Source organism: Cololabis saira, chromosome 4, assembly GCF_033807715.1.
Source record: "Cololabis saira isolate AMF1-May2022 chromosome 4, fColSai1.1, whole genome shotgun sequence".
Taxonomy (NCBI): Eukaryota; Metazoa; Chordata; class Actinopteri; order Beloniformes; family Belonidae; genus Cololabis; species Cololabis saira.
Genome location: NC_084590.1, coordinates 33983637 through 34006450, shown reverse-complemented (window position 1 = coordinate 34006450; position 22814 = coordinate 33983637). Strand labels below are relative to the sequence as shown.

The window sequence follows — 22814 nt, the reverse complement described above, 5'->3', positions numbered from 1 at the left end:
CTCTGTGCACATGCTACCACGGAAAGTGTTTTCGTGACAGTCTCTGCTATCCTCAGTTGCAATAGTGTAAGTGACTTTACACTGTTGTTAAAATAATAGGTGATGCAACACTGTGGTAAATATGAGCCTGTCCCCACTTTTCTAAAATGTAGCTCTGGCATCAAATTCAAAAGAAGCAGATATATAGTATTGATGTGGTTCCATGCTTTAGTCTGCTGTAGGATATCAAAATAAAAACCTGAATTCAGTTTTTATTTACACCCTACAAATACATTTAAACATTTCTAGAAATTAGTTTACTAAAAATGGTTGGGAAGTTCATTGTTGTGTTGTTAAAAAAATAGTAAAGAGAATGGAACAGACCTAAAATAATAACAATGCGTTCTTTCTTTCCCTTTCTTTTTTTAATAAAGCAGGAAAAAAATGTAAAACAACGCAACTGTTTTTAGATTTTCCTTTTTATAGGGGTCATCGCAGAAGATTAGTGTTCTGCAGACTGATTTGACATCAGTTTACACAGCGTGGATGCCCTTTCTGACTTTCTACTTGGGCTTGGGGGACTTTAACAGTTAAAGTATTTTAGCATTAAATCCTTTATGGCACAGACTTGTAACTCCTTGGTTGGAAAATTCTGATTGGAAGGGAACCAACTTTTCACAGTACACCACAGCCACTGCAATACAGTAAATACTAGGCTTAAATCATAGTGTACACACGTTCAAAGTAAAGTATCTTTATACTTTTATGATGCCTATAATGTACAAACACAGAAAAACCCTTTTCTATGAATCTATGATTGATGATTGATGTAAAAATTAGATTACTGTCAATATTGTTGACATGTTGCAAAAATGTCCAGTGCAATGAACAAATCCTAATTTACAGATCTATAACACTGGAACATTCTGAGTTTTGTAAATGCATAAATAGAGCTGTATTAGACTGAAGTGTGTGCTGCATGAAGTGAACGTGGACAGTGAAACTCTCACTTGATCTCATTGGCCATCTCCTCCTCAGAGTCCTGTCTCCTCTTCAACAAGAAGATGAAGAAGAGCACCATCGCCACCAGTCCCACCACGGATCCCAGAGTAGCTGCCGCAATCACGCCAGCATTGGAAGCTGGGAAACACAGCGCACACAGGATTTAGGCTCAATGATTGACGCAGCTGTAGTCTGAGTAACGTATGCGTGCCAGGGTTGCTCGGGGATACGTACAGGTGATAACCTCCAGGTTAATGGAGCAGCTGTCTGAGCCGGCCGTGTTGCTGGCTCTGCAAATGTACTTCCCTGACATGCCTTTGGTGAGGTTGCTCAGCCTGAGCGTGCCATGTCTCTCATCTGCAAACAACCACACAGTTACACAGTTCACAAAGATGTTTATATGCAGGTCAGAAAAGTTGAGGGAACTAGAGAGGACGACAATGATAATTACAGCACAAAGTTACATGCTGGATAACTATTTTGTGAACTCTGACGACCTGCGGAGGGGCCCCGTTTGCAATCGGTGGCCGCTTGCGTTTAGGTGTAGGGGTGCCTCCAATGTTGTATCCGGGAAGCCCCTGTAGGCTGTTGTGCTCCCCGGGCCGCAGCCGGTAGGCTGCGCTTATGTCACGATCCAGCCGTGGGAGTGTTTGCATTAAATCACACAATCTGTTCCCAGCACATCTGGCTCTAAAATTCTGTGTTACAAACAGGCTGTAGGAATATAAAACTTTATGAGGGACTTATCACAATGAAATCCTCTGAAATCCAATCTTCAGCATCACATCAAAGCATGCCTTCATCTGATGTGCTTTTCCTTTTGTTTGAACATAAGTAAATGGCGTGCATGTCTGTCGTTGTGAAATCCCCCAGACAAATTGTGCTGGTCTAATGGTGGAGTGCTGTATCTGTGTTTGTGTACGCCTTTGCCCTCTGCACCGCATCAATCCTCCGGCAAGTAAAGCAATGCCACCCAGGGACTCATCCAAATCATCCCTGATGAAAAGTCAAAGTCCACATGATGACAGCGTTCTATGTATTAATACAAGAAGCCAGAAAATCCTGTACAATCATTGTGTCCAAAACAGCTGCCGTCATGCCAAAAGTTATGATCAATGAAGGGTGGACTAGAATTTGTGCTTTGTCAATACTACTTACTATTACAGCACCATGATGGAAACTACGGTGGGCAAATGAATCCAGCCGTCCGTCCTTCTTAACAAGTGGAACTAAATCATCTTGCCCCTTTTTCTGATGGGGCTTTTTCCTGCAGACCTGCTTCCCATTACTTTGCTTGGTTATCAGCTCCCTGCACAATCCTATATAATTCCCTCTGTCCCTCCCCGAAGGGTTCATTTTTCTTGTTAGGAAGCTGTTTCAGATTGCTGGTGATCCAGGGCTTGTTAGTGTGGAAGCCTGTCACTGGTGGGGATGGTGGTTTCCACACAGACATTTAGTCTGTCGTACACTCATTCATGGCACTGATGCCCCACCTTGTGGTTCATACAGTGTATCTTAGTCCATGGCCTAAAAGCACACCAGCAGAAGGATGCTGCAGACAAAGCCAAGGAGGAGGGACTGCAGTTTTCTATCGCTAATTTTGCACTCACATGCCATAAGTGGCATGTGTGTGAACCAAGGTGGTATACCTCAGTATATCTATTGGTTTAAGTTATTGTTCATGTTTGCACAAGACCGAACTACTGCAAAGAAATTGCCATTCAAAGGGCCGATAAATTGTTCTGATATTCTGATAATGCAGTGCTGGATGTTACTGTGAAATAAGCGCCTCTGGAGCTCAAATTTTGAACTGCTGGGAGTTCACCGGTGTCAGCTGCTATGTGTGATGTCATCAGTTCAGTTGTTGCCAGGTTATAAATAAAACACTGAAACGCTCAGCACTCACAGAAAAGCTTTATGGGGACTATAATCCAGTCATGCTGATTTAATTCTTGGGTTGGCACTCGTCAAAGTTTCTGATAAAAGATTTTTGAGTTGAGAATGCTGATTTCCACACTTTAATATATAGATTTTTCCTGAATAATTACTCATTTAACCAAAAGAGTATATTGTATGACGTGTTTTGCGTTGCTGATCCCATTACTGCTTTTTTTAGGTCCAAATCATACTTCCACTTTAGTGTTAAGCTTAAATGTTGCCGTGGAGATAAAATGATGTGTGAATACCAAATAAAACAGTTGTTCATTAGTGTACAGTGCGCTTGTCCCTTTCTGATTATTTAAACCCTTCGCCTAAAATCCAGCTGTGAGGAACCAAATATAGTTCAGAAAGATTAGCGGTACGTCAGCTGACTCTGATTTTGGAGTTTGTTCAAATACAAATCGGATACCAGCAGCGTAAGAACAGCAGGGGTCTGAAATTATACAAGGTGCCCCCTCGCATCAGGACAGGAGTGTTACTGCTGCTATGCTGCCACCACAATAAGACAACTGAGTGGCATTTGTGTAAGCCACACATGATAATCAGCTGATTTATTTTTGGTATGGTATCCTGGAAACATGATATAATCATGCAGGATCAAGTGAGATTAATTTCATTATTAATGTAAAACATACAAACAAACAAACACATATTTTAGCTCACAACTAAGTAGAGACAGTGAAACCAAGTAGTCTTATTGACTCTGAATTTAACTCACAGGGATAAAAGAAGAGAAATCCTGAACACAACAGGACCATGCAAAACATAACATCTATTTACTAATTTATCTTTTAATTCTCCCCTCATATTTATTTGAAATTTCTCAAGATGATCAAATAAGCTGCTGGACATATAAACAGCTTGATGTATTGTTTCTCACTGAGTGATCATTTTGCTGTCAGCTTATGGGTACAGTGGTTTTGTGCTTATAAAGAGCAAAGAAGCAGGGTCAAACAGCTGTCATAGTGATGTCTTAATGGGCCACTTTTCAGTCACAGACCGTCAGTCACAATTTTAGATCAGCTTTGCCATTTGCCAATACAAAAAGAGAAATATGTGAACTTGGCCTGCTCAATTATGAATCCAGCTGTATTAAATTATGTGAGCTCAGAGAGTAGAGAGAAGTGAACAAAAGGCAGTTGCCAAATGTAAATGTTATGTGATGATATCATGAATATGTATGGGATATCTTTCCATCCACGCATCCATTCTTTATACCAGCCTCATCCTACTCAGGATCACGTGGGGGCATGTTGAGAACATTTAGGCATTTGTTTTAGCAGGCTTTGACTACATTTTGTTTGATTGGTAAAATTGCTGATGAGAACTAAACCTAAACCAAACCTAAACACCTAAACATAAAGATATTTCAATGCAAACATAGGCTACTGTATCTATTTGAAAGACATTACCCGGTCCTAAAACTAGTAGAACAAAACCGAACATGCTTGAAGACCTTCTTGCCCATGATGAGAAGTAGTAACTATTTATACACTTATCAAAAATGTACCGTCTACAATTAGCTCCCCATCATATCTCATATCATAACAAAGAGAAAGAACTAACTAATTAGCTATGTGTAACAGTTACAAAATTCCCATAAGACATTATGACTCGTAAACATTTATTTGGAATAAACAATAAAACAAACTGTGCAAGCAACACTTTGTTTTAATACGTTTTAATTGGAGCTTGTTAGCTGCTTAGATGTGTCAAAAGGTAACAAAATCAACAGCCTCAAACGTACTCATTAACCAAAAGTAATTACAACCTGTTTAAACTTATCTTTACTATCTGCGCACTTTACAGTGTTGATGGCTCAGATTTAAGTGCTTGTTACTGGATTTGTGATAGTAACTTAGCTAAATTTAAGGTAGCCATTCCTGAATGCTAAATGGCTAACCGGTTAAGTTAAATTGCTGCTGGTTGTACAAACGTCAGCGCAAGATCAAAATGCTCACAAACCCTCAGCAAGAAAGTGAGATGTATTTTCTGAACTAAGAATCTGCATAAAGATTAAATAATGTAGGTTAATGTAGTTATATTTCTACAGCGCACAAATGACTAAAATGCAAAAGATATGTTTTAAGCACATTTTGTTTTTGGAAAATGTTGTAATATTTACCTAAATAAGTATATGACAGTTATAACATGACAGAATAATGCAATTATTTGACAGCCAAATCTAAAACATTATACATATTTTAAAGTTTTAAAGGACAAATTCAACCCTTTATTATAAAGTATGAATTTATGGAAACCTGAAAATGTTACTTACAGGAAAACATTTCTATGTAAAACATGGGATTGTTATTCTATAAGGTTAAATAAATCTTTAAGTAAGATCCGATGATTTGCTCTGTTAATATATAGACAGTATTTTAAAGGCTTTACAACTAAGCTTTTTTTTGTGATAATCATGTCAGAACGTTATCATATAAGCGTTCGTAGAAGTTGGGTTGATTTTTTTTTCCTTTAAAGCTTTTCTACAGCTCAATGGATGCCATGCTGACTCCAGAAAATATGATTTCTCAGGATGTCAAGGATTTGTGGTGAGGAAGGGATGGAACTGGGTACACAAGGGGAAAACGTATGATTAAAAACCCTTACCCATGAACCCAAGGACAAGTATGGGTTGGGAGCAGGCTCTCCATTCTGGGTTTTGTGCATACGGAAAAATGGCAGAGAGAGAGCAAGCATGAATGAGAGGTGGGGAGGGAGCGGTGAAACTGATGGGAAGAGGGTGGAAGAGTGAGATGAGCTGTAGTCTCGGCACCAAACCCAACTTATGGATCTTAGAAGGGCTGATCAAGTAATGACATGGGGCTGGTTAGTTCAACAGGACATGAGGAGTGTGAGAGGAGCAACAGACACAACAGAGAAAGATATTGCTGAAAGAGATAAGAAATGATGGCATAGTAAAGTTCAGGAGTCAATAGAGTACTGATAAAAGCAAAAGCGCAGCATTTGAATACAAGTGTTGAAGGCATGTGAGACGATGCACATGCACATGTGATGTGTAGATGAGTGTGTATACAGCGCTACAAAAGCCTAGGCTAATGCACAATCAGAGGGAGTAGTTTTCATCTTATGAGTCTGGGACTTTTGTGCGATAAAGAGATGAGGGCGAGGGCGAGGGCTCAAAGCGGTTAAAGTCAATACTCAATCAGCCTAAGTCCTGTTGTTCAGAAACAGATGGTGTTTTTACGGCAGAATCATTTCAAAATAAGCATCTATAAAATAATGCAAGACATGTCTTTTTCTCTTTTGCAGAGGTAGCACTTATGTAGGGGGATGCTGTGTATCCCTGTCTGTTAAGAGGATTTCATGCTGCATGTTATGTAAAATGTAGGATCTCCCTCTGATATACATTTGGGGCGTCCTCACAGCAGGCAAAGCTATTTGAATAATTGGACGCACACATACATACACATGTGCATGTGTATATATATACACATATATACATGCACGTGTGTATGTATGTGGGAATTAGAAGCAGCCACGCCACGTTAATCAAATCCAGTTGATTAACTGACCATCTGCAAGTGTCATTACCTCACTAAATGTAAACATTTTGCTGGTCTTAAGTATTCAGGCCTGTATTCGCATAATGCAAAGGAGGAAAGACGTAAGTAATGATCTTAAGAGAAGCAGCTGCTGTTGCCCATCAATCCTGGGAGGATTATAAAGCCATTCCCAAACAATCTGCAGAGTTAGAAAAGTTATCCACACGTGGAAAACTAAGTTGCCAATCTTCCAAGGAGTGGATGTCCCAAACATTTACCACAAGCTCATACATTTTTATTTTTTTTAAACCCAATAAAAAGAGATGTTTGGTCACAATGCACATCTGACAAAAAAAAATCAAACTTTGTATCAGCACAAACACCTTATACCAACTATCAAGCAAGGTGGTGGAAGGGTGATGATATGGGACAGGACAATGATCACAAACTGATCAGCAACTCTACAGGAGAATGGCTGAAAAAGAAAATAATCAATGAACTGACTCAAGTCCAGAGTTCAACCTGACTGAAATGCTGCTGCGGCGACCACAAGAGAGCTAAGAATTATATTACATCTCCCTACCTCTATTAAATTAATTTTATACTAAATAAATAAAAAATAAATAAATAATGAATAAAATATCAGTAATTCCTCCACAATGATGGGACAGACTATCACTGTAATTCTGAAAATGATTACTTCTACTTTTTGCTACAAGCTACAAGCTTATAAGCTATTGAGTCCTGGTGTTTACTTAGCACACACTGCTCTGGCATTTTGGCTTATCTTTTGTTAAAGGAATAATGACGCAGGATAATATATCAAATCGTGTCTCTCTAAAGTTCTATCTACCAAATATAAAACCCTGATGTTTAAGACAAAAAGAGGGGGCACTCTCTTCTTGACAGATCTACATTTCAAAAAGCTTTCATCAGATAAAAGCACAAGTTTAGCTGACAGAAAGAATAACCATCACTAAGTTACTCCACTCTTCCTTAATGTTGACTTTGACTGCAAGAACACTTGGACAGTTTTTTGGGAACAAAGAGTGAATATATCAATTTTAAATTATGCTGAGGCATGTTTCCATACCCCTTACTGGAAATTACAGCATTGGTAGCATGCTTAGCATCATACCTGTTTGTTTTTTTTTTAATTTCATGTGTTTCTTATGAGTAAAAAAAAAGGTTTGTTAGTAGGTTATTAAGTAAATAAATAAATATCTGCTTAAAAAATTGTATGTTTTTGAATTTTTACCCTTGTAATATCCATTCTGGTGACACTATTTGCACAAAAGGGAGCTTTGCATCTGTTAACAAGCACCACTAGTCAAAATTATTTTTGAACAGCAGCCCGTGACCACATGACAGTGAATAAATATTCCCACTGGAAGTTGCTCTTCTATATTAGACTGAAAAAATATGTCTGCTGTGAAAAAGCATGAATGAAATTGAGTCTACTAGGATTTCAGAATTAAAAATAAAAAAAAACATTATAAGCAATGCTGATGCAAATCCTCTTCAAATAAAATAGAAATAAATATTTCAAGAGCATATATTTAACTGAGGAAGTGACTCTGCGTGTGTTATTTTGAATTAGATGGGCCTGGTGTTTCACTATATCTTTTACTATATAGTCTATATACTCACTTTGCATTGGGGAGAAGAAGACCTCAGATGTGGGTGCTGCCTTGGTCCATTTGTAATGAGGGGCAGGTTTTCCATGACTGGACTTGCAGCTCAGAGTCACGTTGCCTCTCACCACCGGGTTTCCTGTCATGCCGCACACAGGTGGAGAGGGAGGGACTGGAGAGATGGACAGACGGGGTTATTACAGCAAGTTAACACATGTAAGATACAGATATACATCAGAGTGACCCCCTTCCTGAACATGTACATTAGTTTTAATCTGCTGATAGAAATGCGGCGAGTTTACAGAGCAGTAGCCAGATTGCATAAAAATAAGTAGATGTTTTGAATCTCTCCCCCACCTCCCCGCCCTCCTGCTTCCATTTGCTTCCGTAAGATGGCTAAATGACCACAGAGCCCATTGAATCCCTTAACAGCAGATGAGTTTTGTCTGAACGGGGCTTTCTCACATAAATATATTATTTTCAACAGACCGGTGCAATCCAAAATCCTTCAAAATATGCCCAGCATTTACTTGGCCTAAACTTTCAAATCCAAATATACAATCGAGCTTCAAAGCAGACTTTCCTGATTACATCTAACCTTTGAAACTCCTCTGATGCTCAGGACCGTTACCTTTGACATTAAGCCGCATTTCTCCAGAAATGCCACGGCCACCGGGGACGATGACGTGGCAGAAGTAGAGACCCGAGTCCGTTTCCTGGGTGTTATTGACGTAGATGGAGAGGTTGGCCGAGGGCATGGTCGCACTGAAGCCCACTCTTTTGGTGAATTCGTTGTGTCCGTGCCCGACTTTACCTGAGCTAAAGTTTATCACCTGCACAATGACAACCCGTTAGTGGAAACACTGTATAGCTGGGTACGGTCATGACACTGTTACCTAAAAGAGAAACAAACATTTCTGAGCCATTTTCACAAAACACAACATTCTGAATTGAATGCATGTTTCAATTCCAATGAAACGCTTTTATTCTATTTGTTGCAGCCATGTCAAGACATGCAGATTAACAACAGAAATCAACGTCCTTCATGAAGATAATCCTGGCATGTACAGATGGTGGATGTTGAAATTCAGGCTGATTTTCTGTTTGAGATAAGCTGACAGGCATTGCATACCAAACTTGTTTAGATCATATTAATGCTGCAAGCATTCGTATAATGCACGTGCAGATATTTGCAATTCACACTACTGTACATGGAAGAAGTGCAGTATAAAAAGGCAATAAATGTCACAACATCATTTCATTAACGACACACTTCATTCCCTCAGCAATGATAGACATTAGCAATGATTTTATTTTTCAGTAATACCAAACTCTAAAGATCACTCCCCCTGAAGTTAAGTTAAACAGATCTTGGATCCCACTTGAAAAAAGATGTAGCCTAAATTCATTTTCAAGCTGTACTATATCATTATTGTACTCCAATAGAGGTTAGAACAGGCTCATGTAATGACAAAAAAGTGATGCTGGAGGTTTTGAAAAAAGGTAATATTCAAAGAAAAACTTTGTTTCAATTGATAAAAGGAGTAAAATTGGAAGTTAAGACTTAAAAAAAAAAAGTTGAGCCAAGGAGCTACATCTGATCACACTGTTGCAAAGTGAAGCGATGAAGCAATTACGTATTTTTGTAAATTGAATTAAGTTTTTCTTTCTGGCAAGTTCATGACTTTCTAATCTTGAAGAATACTGGACTTATTTTCCTGTAAATGTACAATTTCAATCTAAGATAGTACATTAACCACACCTTACACATTATATGACCTCCTGTGCCTCTGTGTTTTTTTCCCTCATTCAGTTTTATGACCAGCTGTTCGGCATCTTTAAACGTCTCACCTGCTTTGACTCATTCCCCGTGAAATGCCAAATGACTGTGTTTTGGGAAATGTCTGAGTTGGGGCTGTACCAGGCCTGCAACACCACCATCTGACCCTTCACCACTTCCATATCCTTGCTGGGCATCTCCACCTTCTGGGTGTCACCTGGGGACAACAACAACACAGGCCCACATTCAGCAGATTTAATAACCACGCTTTTCTGCTTGTTACTTTAAACCATTAACTGTAGTTCCCTTCATTGATGAACAGCAGCGACCACTGATGATTTTGGGAAGCGAGATGATTTTTTAATGTTACATTTCAGTTAAAGTTTATTTCAGTCAGTCAACTCTTGATTGAAGACTTGCAGATGCTTTCTGAACGATAACTAGGGCTGAAACGATTTCTCGAATAAGTAATTTTTCGAAGATTTCTCGAAAGAGTAATTCGATTACAAAAAATGATCGAGGAATTTTCTCTTCCTCGAGGAATTGTTTAATTTTTCCAGCTCAAAACAGGGTATTTCGCCCAGACTACGTTTAATGCGACACAACGCGCTGACGCCACGCATGTAAATGAAGAAGAAAGAGGTGGCGGATATATTTTGGTTTTAACTAAAGGAAAAGGCAGAAAGTGTCAAAAGTGTGGGAGCATTTCAAGCTGGACACCAAGGCGAACACTGTTGCATGTCTTCACTGGAAGACAGCGCTTGATAGCACAACAGTACGTCCTCAATGCTGCAGCATCTCCACCAACACCCTGTTTACACCGAGAGCGGAGGATCGTCACCCGGGACAAGGTCAAATTAAATTAATGTAGCGCTAATTAATGATATTAACGTTACGGTACCTTGCTAACATAACGTTAGCCCTGTGGAGGGCTATTAATTACGACTGCTGTCGATGCGTGGCTAACGCATTTAATCTGTTAAAATACAGAGCTGTAGAGTGATGAGGGTGAAAAATAAAAACGTAATAAAGCTAACTGGGTAGTTGTCAATTTTAGCTCTGTAGTCATTGATGGATAAAACATCAAGTAGCGCTGGTTCCTAATGTGCTCCAATACAGCAGGTCTAAGAATTTTATTTTGAACACTGCCAAAACTCAAAATCTTATCAAGACTTTAACTTAAAACTTAACTAGAACTTAAAATTTGCTTGACACAAATGAAAGTTCAATTGAAACATGTGGGAAAAACACCTAACCTTTTTAGTGATGTGTGTTATCAGACCTGGCATTTTTAGGTTAGAAATAAGAACATTGGGTTCGATTCCCGCCGGGGACGCTGTGGGCGCTGAAGTGCGTGTTAGTTCTCCCATGACTTCAGTGCCCACATCCTGGGTGGGGTTGGCGAAAGGATCTTTCTGTGTGTAGTTTGCATGTTCTCCCCGTGTTCCCTTGGGTAGCTAATGTGAGCTACCCTCACAAAAAACATGCACACAGTCCTGGGCTATACATGTCCCCTCTGGCCAACCAGGGCGCCAGATGGGGGGGGAGGATCCGGCCGGAATAACGTGATCCTTCCACGCGCTACGTCCGGCCGGAGAAACCCCACCCTGTCTGGTGAAAAGATGCGGCCTGCTCACTCCTCAGGTTAAGGAGGAGACCTGAGCTCAGTGCAGGGTCCTCCCGGGGTTGGTAGAGGATGGCAATGCACAGACTGTCACTTAGATAGGAGCACTGGGTGATAAAATGGGAAAAAATCAGGGATAAAAATATTCAAAAAAAAAAATAAAAAAAATAAGAACATTTCTTTTCTTTTCTTTGAGTGAAGGCAGTGAATTTAGTCAACTAATAAATAACTTTATTTATCCGTTAGGAACTTCATTTGTGTAAAAGCATCAGAATCAGTGCGTGTACAGATAACATATGCAACAGGACAATACAGAAACAAACCAAACAATCAATATAAAGCAACATACATTGGGCAATCACAAATACTGCTGGACTTAGATGCTGTAAACCATAGCATAGATAAAATACGAGAGAAAAAAGAGATAAAAAATAGGTCCCCCATTAAGGGCCTGATTTACTAAAGGTTTGCGTGTGTAAAAACGTGTGCAAACTTGACATCACCCGAAAACCAATGTGCAAGCTGATCTACTAACAGCGTGCAAAGAGGACTGCGCCTCTCAAATGAGCAAAATAGCACACGCTGTTCATTTAGTACTTTTGCCCTGATGAATAATCAATATGGGGCGTACCCGCCAGAAAGCGCTAAATACTGGGAGGGGAAAATGCAAATAAGTTAATTTACCACACGCAATGAGATTTACCAAGCCAGAAAGTAATTGCGGGGATTGTGATTGCGTCTGTATTTAATACGTTTGAAAGGAAGGTGCTAATCTGCCCAGCATTACGCACCGATGGCTGCTGTTATTGTGGCAAGGAGGCGACATCGCCAAAATCAAAGAATACGCAGAGAGAGAGTCTTTCGGACTTGTGTAAATTTGTTTGGAATGAATGAAAACCAGATAGTTGAAACATATCGACTATCTAGCGATTCCATCTTGGAGCTGTTGAATGAGTTAAGGGCTGATTTGAGGACTGGGGTGGGGATGGCTCAACTTGTGGTGAGGATTCTCCACATGCAAAAGGAGAAATATTTTATTTGAATGTTAAATAGAGTATTATTCAGCAAAAGGTTGCCACAGGAGGCACATTAATTTTTTTATTTGTGATTATAAATAAATCACGTGTTTTCATGGAGAAAAAAGTGTTTCTTATTGTGCGCCTATACTTGTTCTGCAGTTGTCATACCCCGGTGTTGTGCCGTATTCAGCACCCCTGCCGTGAAAAGCACCCCCTCGTCTGACAACAATGATATTCTCATTCCGTGTCACGTTCTGTTTAGCGTCCAGTTTTGTGTTAATGATTCATGTTTAAATGCGCTCATGGATTCCACAATAGTCATACTTTCCCACAATCACAGTCACAGATAACAAAAATCGGGTAAATGGTTATTGATGTCATTAATTAATAGCCTGCTTACTGTGTTGTCTTCCATAATATTTGTAAATATATATAATATAAACTCCTAAGTATGTGTGTGTGTGAGTGTGTATATATAAATATATTGAAGTGTCAGTGTGTTGTTTTTTTTCTTGGTCTACTTATCATTGAATATACGAGGGGGTGCTTTTCACGGCAGGGGTGCTGAATACGGCACAACAATTAGCCTCTTCCACTAATATCTCTAACTCCAACTCGTCAAATTTCATTTTGCGCTTGCGACTATATCCTGCTTTCCATCCAGACTCTCCATGGTGCAAAGTTTGCGCCGCAAACCGTAAGACACGCAACACCTCATTTAAATACTGCTGTTTGCACCCGTTATCAATTGCGCAAGCATTCTTAGTTGATCACCCGCAAACCACACAACAACAGCACGTGCAAACTTTTTCAGTGCACACGCAATTTAGTACTCTTTATTTAGGATCTTAATAAATCGGGCCCTAAGTGCGTAATAAATACAATGATTTTAAAAATATGTTTAAAAGCGGGTACAAAAATAAATAGGTAAAATCAGCTGTTTATAAGTCTGATGGATGAGGGCACGAAGCTTGACATGGCTCTGTTTGTCCTGAATTTTAGTGATCTGTATCTGTGACCTGAAGGGAGGTGTAAGTTCAGGGTTTTTAAATGCACAGCCATGAACCTACTGTATTATATAATTCCATTAATATCTAACATCTTATGTATATTTATAATTGCTCTTTACCTAAACAAAAATATGTTTTATCCGATTACTCGATTAATCAATGGAATTTTCAGTAGAATACTCGATTACTAAAATATTCGATAGCTGCAGCCCTAACGATAACACACTTGAGTTTTGACTTTGAGGCCTTGATCCCATCAATCCCCATTGATTAGGCATGTTATATACTGGGTGTGATGAACTTAACTTGACCCCCCCTCCAAGCTGGGAAGGAGGCAAGATTTTAAGAACAGCAGCTAGCTTGGTGGCCAGGAGGCCTCAAGCATGTGTGAGAAATGATTACAAGTAAATCTATACCTGTACAAGATTAAATCATGGAATAAATCCAGAATCCAGAGCAAACAAACACTGTCCAGGGGTCATTTCATTTATTGCTGTTTTAATGCTGCAAAGCTGCAGTTAGATATAATTCAGGTTTTGATGAATCAGTTACCAGTTAAGAGAGAGAGAGTGAAAGAGAGCGAGAGAAATACCCCCTTAAACCATACATAACCATACTAAGCTGCATCAAATCCTCACATCTAAGAAGCTGAAACGGGGAACTGCTTGGTATCTTTTTTTTTTATCTTGATGACTACATGATCAATTATTTTAAACTGCAATAACAAAAAGTGGCAATCAGGACAAAGGAGGATGGAAAAAGGTAAATGTGCGAATTGAGGAGAACCCAGGACTTCTCTGCTGGATGTAATGCTGTTCTCATGTTCTCACTGGGATTTAGAAGATCTGCTCAGGTTTGAGTCCTGTACATTCTATTGTGGTTTATTTTATTTCATTAATTTATCTAATTATTATTATTATTATTATTATTATTATTATTATTATTATTATTATTATTATTTTTATTATTATTATTATACTAATATGACTACTATTACTACTACTACTACTACTACTACTACTACTACTACTAATAATAATAAGTATTATTTTAATCATTATAATAAATAATTGTTTAAACTTCTTGCTTTTTATGTATTTTTTAACGTGTTTGTAAAGCACTGTGAATCAAATTGTTGTTGAATTGTTCTATATAAATAAACTTGCCTTGCCATGCCTTGCCTAATCTAATAATTAACTGATAATTACACAAAAACATCCCTAACTTCTCGTTAAAATCTTGTGAGTTTTCAATTTTGGCTTCGGCACACATCAAGACTTAAGTAAATAAATCCTGCTGGTATATCACATCATACACGAGTCAAAGAGAGATACATTGAAATATTATAAAGAGACCCATATGCTTCTGTTAAGCCAAATAAAGCTCCATCATCTAAACAAACGCTAAGATGCTGTCACTGACAAGATTTTGTCAGTGCCACACAAAATTATTCGTAAATCGTGTCCCCATATGACAATTTTCCTAATTTATGCTTGGGCTTTTTCCCTTTTTATACACTACATGGAAAACAACTTTAAAATACAATTTAAAAAAGTGCATGTAAAGGAAAAAGATGTATGAAATAAAAATATACTTTGAGCAAATTAAGAAAAAATTGCATTGTTACAGGTGCATAAAGTTGATCTAAATTAAAAACACATTATTTTAATAAGAAAATTAAATGAGCTCAGTAGGTAGGAAAACTTAAACCAGATGAAAGCTTTATAAAAAGACCACAAATACAATTAACTACTTAAATATCTCACATAAAAAAAATCTACTATAGTTTTACACATTTAAAAGGAATTTTAAAGGATTTAAAAAAAGAATAACAATATACAGCAAAGCAGCAGCTGAGGCAAAAAAGCATATAAATATCAAAGTTTAATTCAACCTGATGAGGAAAAGACTTAAATACACTTCCAGATGAAAAAACAAGAAAAAGGTACAGTATATCTGATAGATCTATGCAGCAATTGATATAATGTCATAGGAATTCATGACAAAAAGAGGAACAAAATGACGAAGATGAAAACGGGAAAAGAGGATGTCCAACTCACAGGGTGCCCAGTCACCTGAACCGGACTGCTGAAGCTGGATCAGCTGATCCCAGCAACCGGTGTCCATCTGCGTCTCCAGTTTGAAGCTCGGTCCAAAACTAAAACAAAAACAAAAGAAAAAAAAAGAAAAAAAAAAAGCCCTACAGCTGCTATAAAATCCTTTCACCGCAGGGAGGGAAAGTGGGAAGAGTGTCCCTCGTGTGCTCAGATGGCTGGACGGGTAGAGATGGACAAGAGAGAAAGTTGCACGACCCAGCTGAAATCTCCACGTGTGTTCAAGCACGCCTTCCTTGTTTTTCCAGACAGACTGCAGGAGGAGAATCAAGCAATAGGTGGTGGATGTGCAGATGAAGAGTAGGCAAAAGTGCATGTGTGCGAGAGAGAGATTGGGCTGGCATGAGAAGGGCAAAAAAGCGCAAGAAAAAGAGAGACAGGACGTGTTTTTCTCATGCAGCTGTGTGGCAGCAGCTTCCTTATTCCTCATGGGAGAATATATCCCCATCAACGGAGTCCCTTAATTTCTGAAAATCCGAGCCTGGTAAGTCCTGTCCTCTAATCCCCCGAACAAACACAGGCTCGGTGCTCTCACCTCACGTGAGCAAAAAAAGCTCAGCTGGGCATGAATATGATGTAACACATGGTCACTGGTCACACCCCGTATGTCACTCGACCTGGGTTGCGTGCACGCTCTCAACATCACAATTAGTAGATCACTCTGCATCGCATTTAAGCTTTTGTGCCATGTGACTTTTGCTGACTCTGGATGCAGTTTCCATGTGTTCCAAGAATTTTAAATGAGGGATAAAAGCAAAGATGCATTTGGAAATTGGAATTAAAAGAATAAAAATATCAATGAAGCATTTACATTTTTTAACACACTCAAGAGCTTAATTAGAAAATTATAATTTTAGAATTAGTTAAAAAGTTTTGCTTTCGGGTTGTATTTTGTTTTGCATCTAATAATTAAATAACAATTTTAAAAAAAGAACAAGAACAATGTTGAGCGTTCAGCCCAAATCGTTCAGCTAAAACAAAAATGATTCAGTGAAATAAGGAACAGCAAAGTATTTGTTATAAAGATGAATAAATGCATTATGTTTCCAAAGTCAATATGCATTGTTAAATGTAGTTTAACAATATTTTACAATATGTATTTAAGAATTAAAATCAACAGCAACTTTGATCAAGCAGATCTCATCTTTGCACACACTTAAACAGATGCAATGTGTGCATTTTAATTTTTGCAAAGCCAAGACAAATAATATATATTTATTCATTTCCTGAACGAATAATACAATAAAATAAAAACCTGTTATTGGTTTAACTGATGTTTGAGTGCTGAAGAAAAAAAAAAACAAAAAAAACTACACATCTTTGAATAGGTGAACATGACCTCACAATGAGCGTCCTAGTTTAAGACATCCAGTGTTGAAGAGCTTCATTAAGTTGCTAAATAATTCTTTAATTGAGTTAATGTGAATGCCATTAGCATTGGATGTTATGTTTTTCTATTAGCTCCTTCAGTGTGAAGGAAGTTAAATCTCTACAAGACTGTGAGAGCATAAACAGGCCAAAATGATCTTGCAGCCATAAATACAAAGCAGATTGAAGGATTGGGGAAAGAGAAGCAAACAAAAAATCAACAACAATAACAGGGTATCACCACAGCAGGGTCCAGGACAGTCATCACAGACAACTAAAAAGATGTCAAGTCTAGATGCGGGATATGACATGTGAAAATCTTCTTTATTTTATTAATAACAACAATAAAGCTGATTACTGGACATGTATGCATCAATTTAATATCTACACCACTGTCATGTCAGCTTGTTTTGGATTGATAATGTACAGCAGGATGCAGATGAACTGTCTATATTTAGACTTAAAACATTGTTTTACCCTTGCAAATCTTGTTAGTGCTCTTTTTCATTTCCACCCACTATTGTTGCACCTTCCATTGCAGCAGTGCACACACTGCCTGAAACTGCTAACAACAAGATACAATAAAAACATACAATAAAATAAAGTAATAGTTGGCAATGGCACATTTTGGATGGCAATTGTGTCTACGTGTGAAATACCTTGCAGGTGTTGCACGGTGTTTATATACACTATAAGAAAATACACCCTCAGAAATGCTGGGAACCTGCAGGCGGTAAACTTGAACGGTGCCCAAGACACCGCCTGATGGAGTAGGGTAATGCGCTGCAGTGTCACTGCCCCAGACTGTTGCTTTGCTTCTTTGAGCAGGTTTATCCTTCAAACTGTGTCATTCTATTGTTTATTAAATGAAGCAAAATCTTCATTAATCCGTGGCCCTCTTACATCTGGGATGTGTTCGTGTGTATGGGGTGCAGAAACAGCAGTTTAAGATGTGGACATGCAATTGAAGAAACTTAAATCCCTGCAAGAAAGACAAAAAATCTGGAGATACTTATGCGGATATGACACTATCTGGCCTCATTCAACTCTGTCCCAATTACATTTTGTCTCAGGCTTTATTTCAGTCTATCCACACTATGCATCTGGTACATGGATGTTTTTTTCTCTTCAGGAAGAAAGGAGGAAAAAAAAAAGTTTTTCAGCAGGGCATCTTGGTTCTGAGGGTTTCAGCTGTAAAAATGTTATGTCGGCAAGGAAATACCAACACAGAATGATTACAAATTAACCATTTCATCCAACTAAAGCAAAATGTGGAGACCGGATCTGTTGTAATGTCACACCTTGACCATAAAGGGGCGCAAATTTCTATGAAACAGACATCGGAGACAAAACAACACTGGGACTCCTTACTTCACTTAACAGTTAAATGTTTGAGCTCAAATCTGCACGAACAAACAGATGATGTACAGTATGTACACAGTTAGTGTAAAACTGATAGTTTGAAAGACAAGCTATGCAGGAATCTAAAGATTAACCGATTTTTTGCATTTCTTAACAGAATACATCAAATCCCAATGCCTGATAAGGCATCCAAAACTAATGCTGCTGTGTTATGATCAAGTGAGGGATAAAAGTCAGTCCCTCTCTCAAAGCCCTCAGGGAGACATGTAGGCCTGTGTGAAGATAAACTGATCCTCTTTAACCCGCCACACTCTATCTCCCAGAGTAATCTCTGCTTCCACCCATGTATTTCTCTCATGTGAGTCCCTCTGTGGAGCTAAAGCTTTAGGTGAATCTCAGACTTACTCTCCGTTTACACCTCTTCCAAGTTGTTTTATTTAGATGGGCCTGTGCCCTTGATATGAACTGTTAATATAATTAAAATTAAGTAAGTAGTCATATTTTATATTAAATTGTTTTCTAAGGCATTGACATGTGTGTATTACGCTTTCAGAAGTCATATACAAACTTAAATCTATATGGAAAATAGGGCTGGGCGATATGGACCAAAAGTCATATCTTGATATTTTCTAGCTGAATGGCGATACTCGATATATATCTCGATATTTTTTCTGTGCCATAATTGGGGTTTCCCCCAAAGCATTATAGCATAGCATCTCTGTTAGCTTCATTTTTTTCTGAGGCAAACCCTTAAAAAAACAGTCAGTTTTAATACAAAGCCTCGTGCCAAATGTCACACAGGTTCCTTTATTAACAGAGGTCTGCACAATATCAAAATGTATAAAACAAATGAAATAAAAATAAACTGCCTGCATATATAGAATAAAAATGCTTCTTGAATAAAATAAAACAAATATCCCTTTCCTGCATAACAATTAAATTAAAATACACTGTGCAATTAATACAATGTAGACAGTAACAGGCAGACTTTTCCACTGAGGTTGACAGTTGTGCAAATAACAAAACATTTGTGCAAATCTCAAATAAAACATTCAAGTCAATTTGTCAAAAAATAAGCTATATCAAAATCATTAAAAAAAAAAAAAAAATATATATATATATATATATATATATATATATATATATTTTTTTTTAATCGATATAAACGATATGTCTCGTACCATATCGCGTTTGAAAATATATCGATGTATATTAAAATCTCGATATATCGCCCAGCCCTAATGGATAATACATATGACCGTATTTTTGCATGGCCGTCTTGGTCAAATTTTGTGCTGGCTCAGCCTTTTCCATGGATGAAAAATGGTATATCAAAACAAGTACAAACTTGGTGCATCTGACGACTGAAACTGCAGTGGTGGTGGCATGTAACCACAATCCACACATCAGGCAAAAGCACCCGAAGGAGAATGTGAGGTTTGGGTTCTGCTATCTGATGAACGGATTTAACAGACCCTGACTTTGTGCTTCTTCACTTTGAGATCCCTCGAAACAGATACTGTATGTCCTAATCCAGTTTACAAACACCTACAACATTCCTTCTTGATGCTTTCTTGCATAAAAGTCAAATCTGTTTTCTTTTTACAGATAAGTCTAAAATCACAGACTTTCTTTACAAAGCAAGCTTGTGAGTGGGAGAATTGCAACAGCAGGCGAAATAGTGTGTCAAATCACATTACTTAAAAATATGATTAATTTATCAGGAATAAAACTACGCTACTGCCACGATGCCTGTGAAGGCGAGATTCGGAGCACAAATGAGGATCAGAGTTGTAGAGAGTCAAAGCGACAGTAGCCTCAGGAATTTTAGTAAATTAAAACAAAAGTTTCTGATACACGACTGTGGCGTTTAATTAATTATTCCAAACATTATGAAAGAAAAACACAGCTACCAAACTTTCGAGTTTAAAAGTTCATGATGAAAGTATATATTTTTATCAAATACAAAAATCGTAAAGGCTACCGGTGCTTTGCAGCTTTCTTATTTTATACTGCAACAATATATTTTACTTTTAGAGTTCATTACTAAATCAATTACATTTTAATTCTAATGGCACTCCATGTAGCAATACCACGTCTGACCACATGGGGGCATATAGATCAATTCTGTTGACAATAAAAACCTTTAATGCTAATGAGTGGGGAGGGTCCGTCATGTCTCGCAAAACCACTTTGTCCCACTAGAGGTTCACTGTATTCTTCCAGGGTGCTGACACATTAACTTTCTTGTGATGTTATTGCTGGTACCTTTTGAGTATATATATATAAAAAAAAAAAAAACTTTCTTGTGATACACTCCCCCTATGTGGTCAGAATGGGTATTGCAGCATAAACATTTTATATTAGCTTAAAACTGGGCTGCAGCTACATGTCATTTACAGTTTTCGCGTACTGCTGATTTTTCCGTGCATGACGCAAGCAGAATTGAAATGGTTGTCACTAAAATACACATATAAAACAACTGGACAGCGCTTATGTCTTCAAGTCTCCAACCATGTGAAAAACAAACATGGTACATCACAGCAGTTTACCACTGAACATTCAAAACACACAACTCAATCATTACTATCTTCTACATGCAGATTAATCCGAGTATTTTTCCACTTTTTTTGCTAGCCATTTACTCTTTAAAGCTTCAAAATGGAAAATGAATGACAACCTGTCAGAGCAGGATTGCCTTTTCTATTTTATTTTCAACAATAGATGCGTTTCCATTATCACTGGAATTATGCAAAACCTAAATATAGCAAATAAAAACCTGTAATGGAAAAACTTCCATCACAAACCTTTTTATGCTTTCATGAGGTGGTTCTTAATAGTTAGTAGTTTGATAGTCAATAGTCCAGTTTGGCGAAAAGTGTAATGGAAACACTTTCCGATTTGCATGTCTCTGGCATCACTGGATGCAACGTAGTCTGTCAATCCAAAGTCATCAAAATCAGGTTTCCAGCTATTTTCAGCCTCATTAATATGATGTAGTTGTGCTATGACACTATTTAATCGTTACATAAGGTTTTGTCTTTTAATAATCATTTGAATTAGCCACCCTCTTCTTTTGTTGACTAATTTCGCAACCACAAGCAGTTGCAATAATTTGTCCAAAACCAGATGTTTTCTGGTATCTTCTTCAAAGTCAAGATTGTCTTTTACCTTGATTTAAAAATCAGTGTCGTAGGCTGAGATATGGAGCCTGTTACAGTGAGTTAAACAGGGTTACTGAACTTCACAGAGACAACGGGAGTACAGGAGAGTTACAGAACTTGACTGTTATGTGAATCACTGAGCGTTACAGATGGCTACGGAGAGAACTAGAGAGTAACGCTCATAAAAAGAAAACAGTTCAATGGCAACACCGAGCGGTACCTTTATCGCTATTTCAGAATTGTAATTGCTTTTTTCTTTTTTCCCACCGTATAGTTGAATGCAAATACACTGACACCATGCAGGTATATGATTGTTCTCGCCTTCCACTGCAAATATTTAAGCTGATGCTGATGGCATTGATCTGTATCAGTCCACATCTTCCAAGCTTGGCTTTCTCTCTCCTCCTTCCCCATCCCCTTCTGTCTGATTGACTCCAGAAGCTGTTAACTGTTCTCAATCGCCTCCCTGATAAGAACCTGGTTCCCGTTGCTTGATAACATCAGCTCTGTGAGTGGTCTAAACTGTTTCATTCCGGCTTTTTCTAAAAGTCCTGCCTAAGACTATTTTGCTTGGATCGGCCTCTGAGACCTTTCATCTACTGCTGGGGCTTTTCTGAAAGGAACACTTTGTCACAACCCTGGAAAACGTAGAGCCGGATAATCACAGACTTCAGTCTCAATCAACCGATACAAAATAAACCACTTGAGCCTGAAACTTTGACAAAGGTTTGTGTCTGGATTTGGGTTTAGATACACACATTGTTTGATAAAATTGTCAGCTTTTTAGGGTTTCTGATCATGAAAGTATGAAAATATCCAGGCATAGTTTATCTCATTATGAGGCTGTGCCATGTTGATGATATTTAGTTAGAAAAACCCAGATGTCATGACTTTCGTACTCTTAAGAGTTCCTGAAGTTCCTCTCTTCTAAAAACAACACCAATGAACCACATATCATCGGACTTAAATCGTGCTATCTTAAATGTACCGACGTCTAACAAGTGTTTTGTGGGTGGACTCTTGAAGCTTGAATACTTTAATGTCAGACGACACTGAATTCCTGTCGTAGTCTCACTGCTTTGTGTTTATCCAGCTGTCTCACTTAGCTGGCAAGCAAGAAGGGGAATCTGTTGCTTTGCTGACGGTGCTGAATAAAGCTTCTTTTATTCTCTTAAGCTGCAACTACACATTTACCTTATGTTAAGGACCTATGCTGTCGTTGGCATTTATGCTTGCCTATTGTCATTTGGGTCGCTTTGTAATTACACCACCAAACATTAGGTGGCGTAGCGGGTTATTCTTCCTTTTATT

General features: G+C 38.1%; 1 protein-coding gene across 4 annotated transcripts in view; it reads right to left on the bottom strand.

Moving 5' to 3' along the window:
- esamb (endothelial cell adhesion molecule b) overlaps positions 1–22814 on the bottom strand; it is a 69455-nt gene that overhangs the window by 4506 nt on the left and 42135 nt on the right. For 2 of the 4 annotated variants that reach the window (XR_009782500.1, XM_061719548.1), the window contains exons 2-8: positions 15556–15653; positions 9914–10059; positions 8694–8895; positions 8079–8234; positions 5533–5577; positions 1216–1338; positions 990–1119 (exon numbers count right to left, since the gene is read on the bottom strand). Coding sequence is in view for 3 of the 4 variants with exons in the window: in XM_061719548.1 (XP_061575532.1) it covers positions 990–1119; positions 1216–1338; positions 5533–5577; positions 8079–8234; positions 8694–8895; positions 9914–10059; positions 15556–15653 (900 nt within the window). In the remaining variant the exon portion in view is untranslated. The remainder of the gene's footprint in view (positions 1–989; positions 1120–1215; positions 1339–5532; positions 5578–8078; positions 8235–8693; positions 8896–9913; positions 10060–15555; positions 15654–22814) is intronic. The other 2 variants (XM_061719549.1, XM_061719550.1) reach the window with 2 other exon arrangements.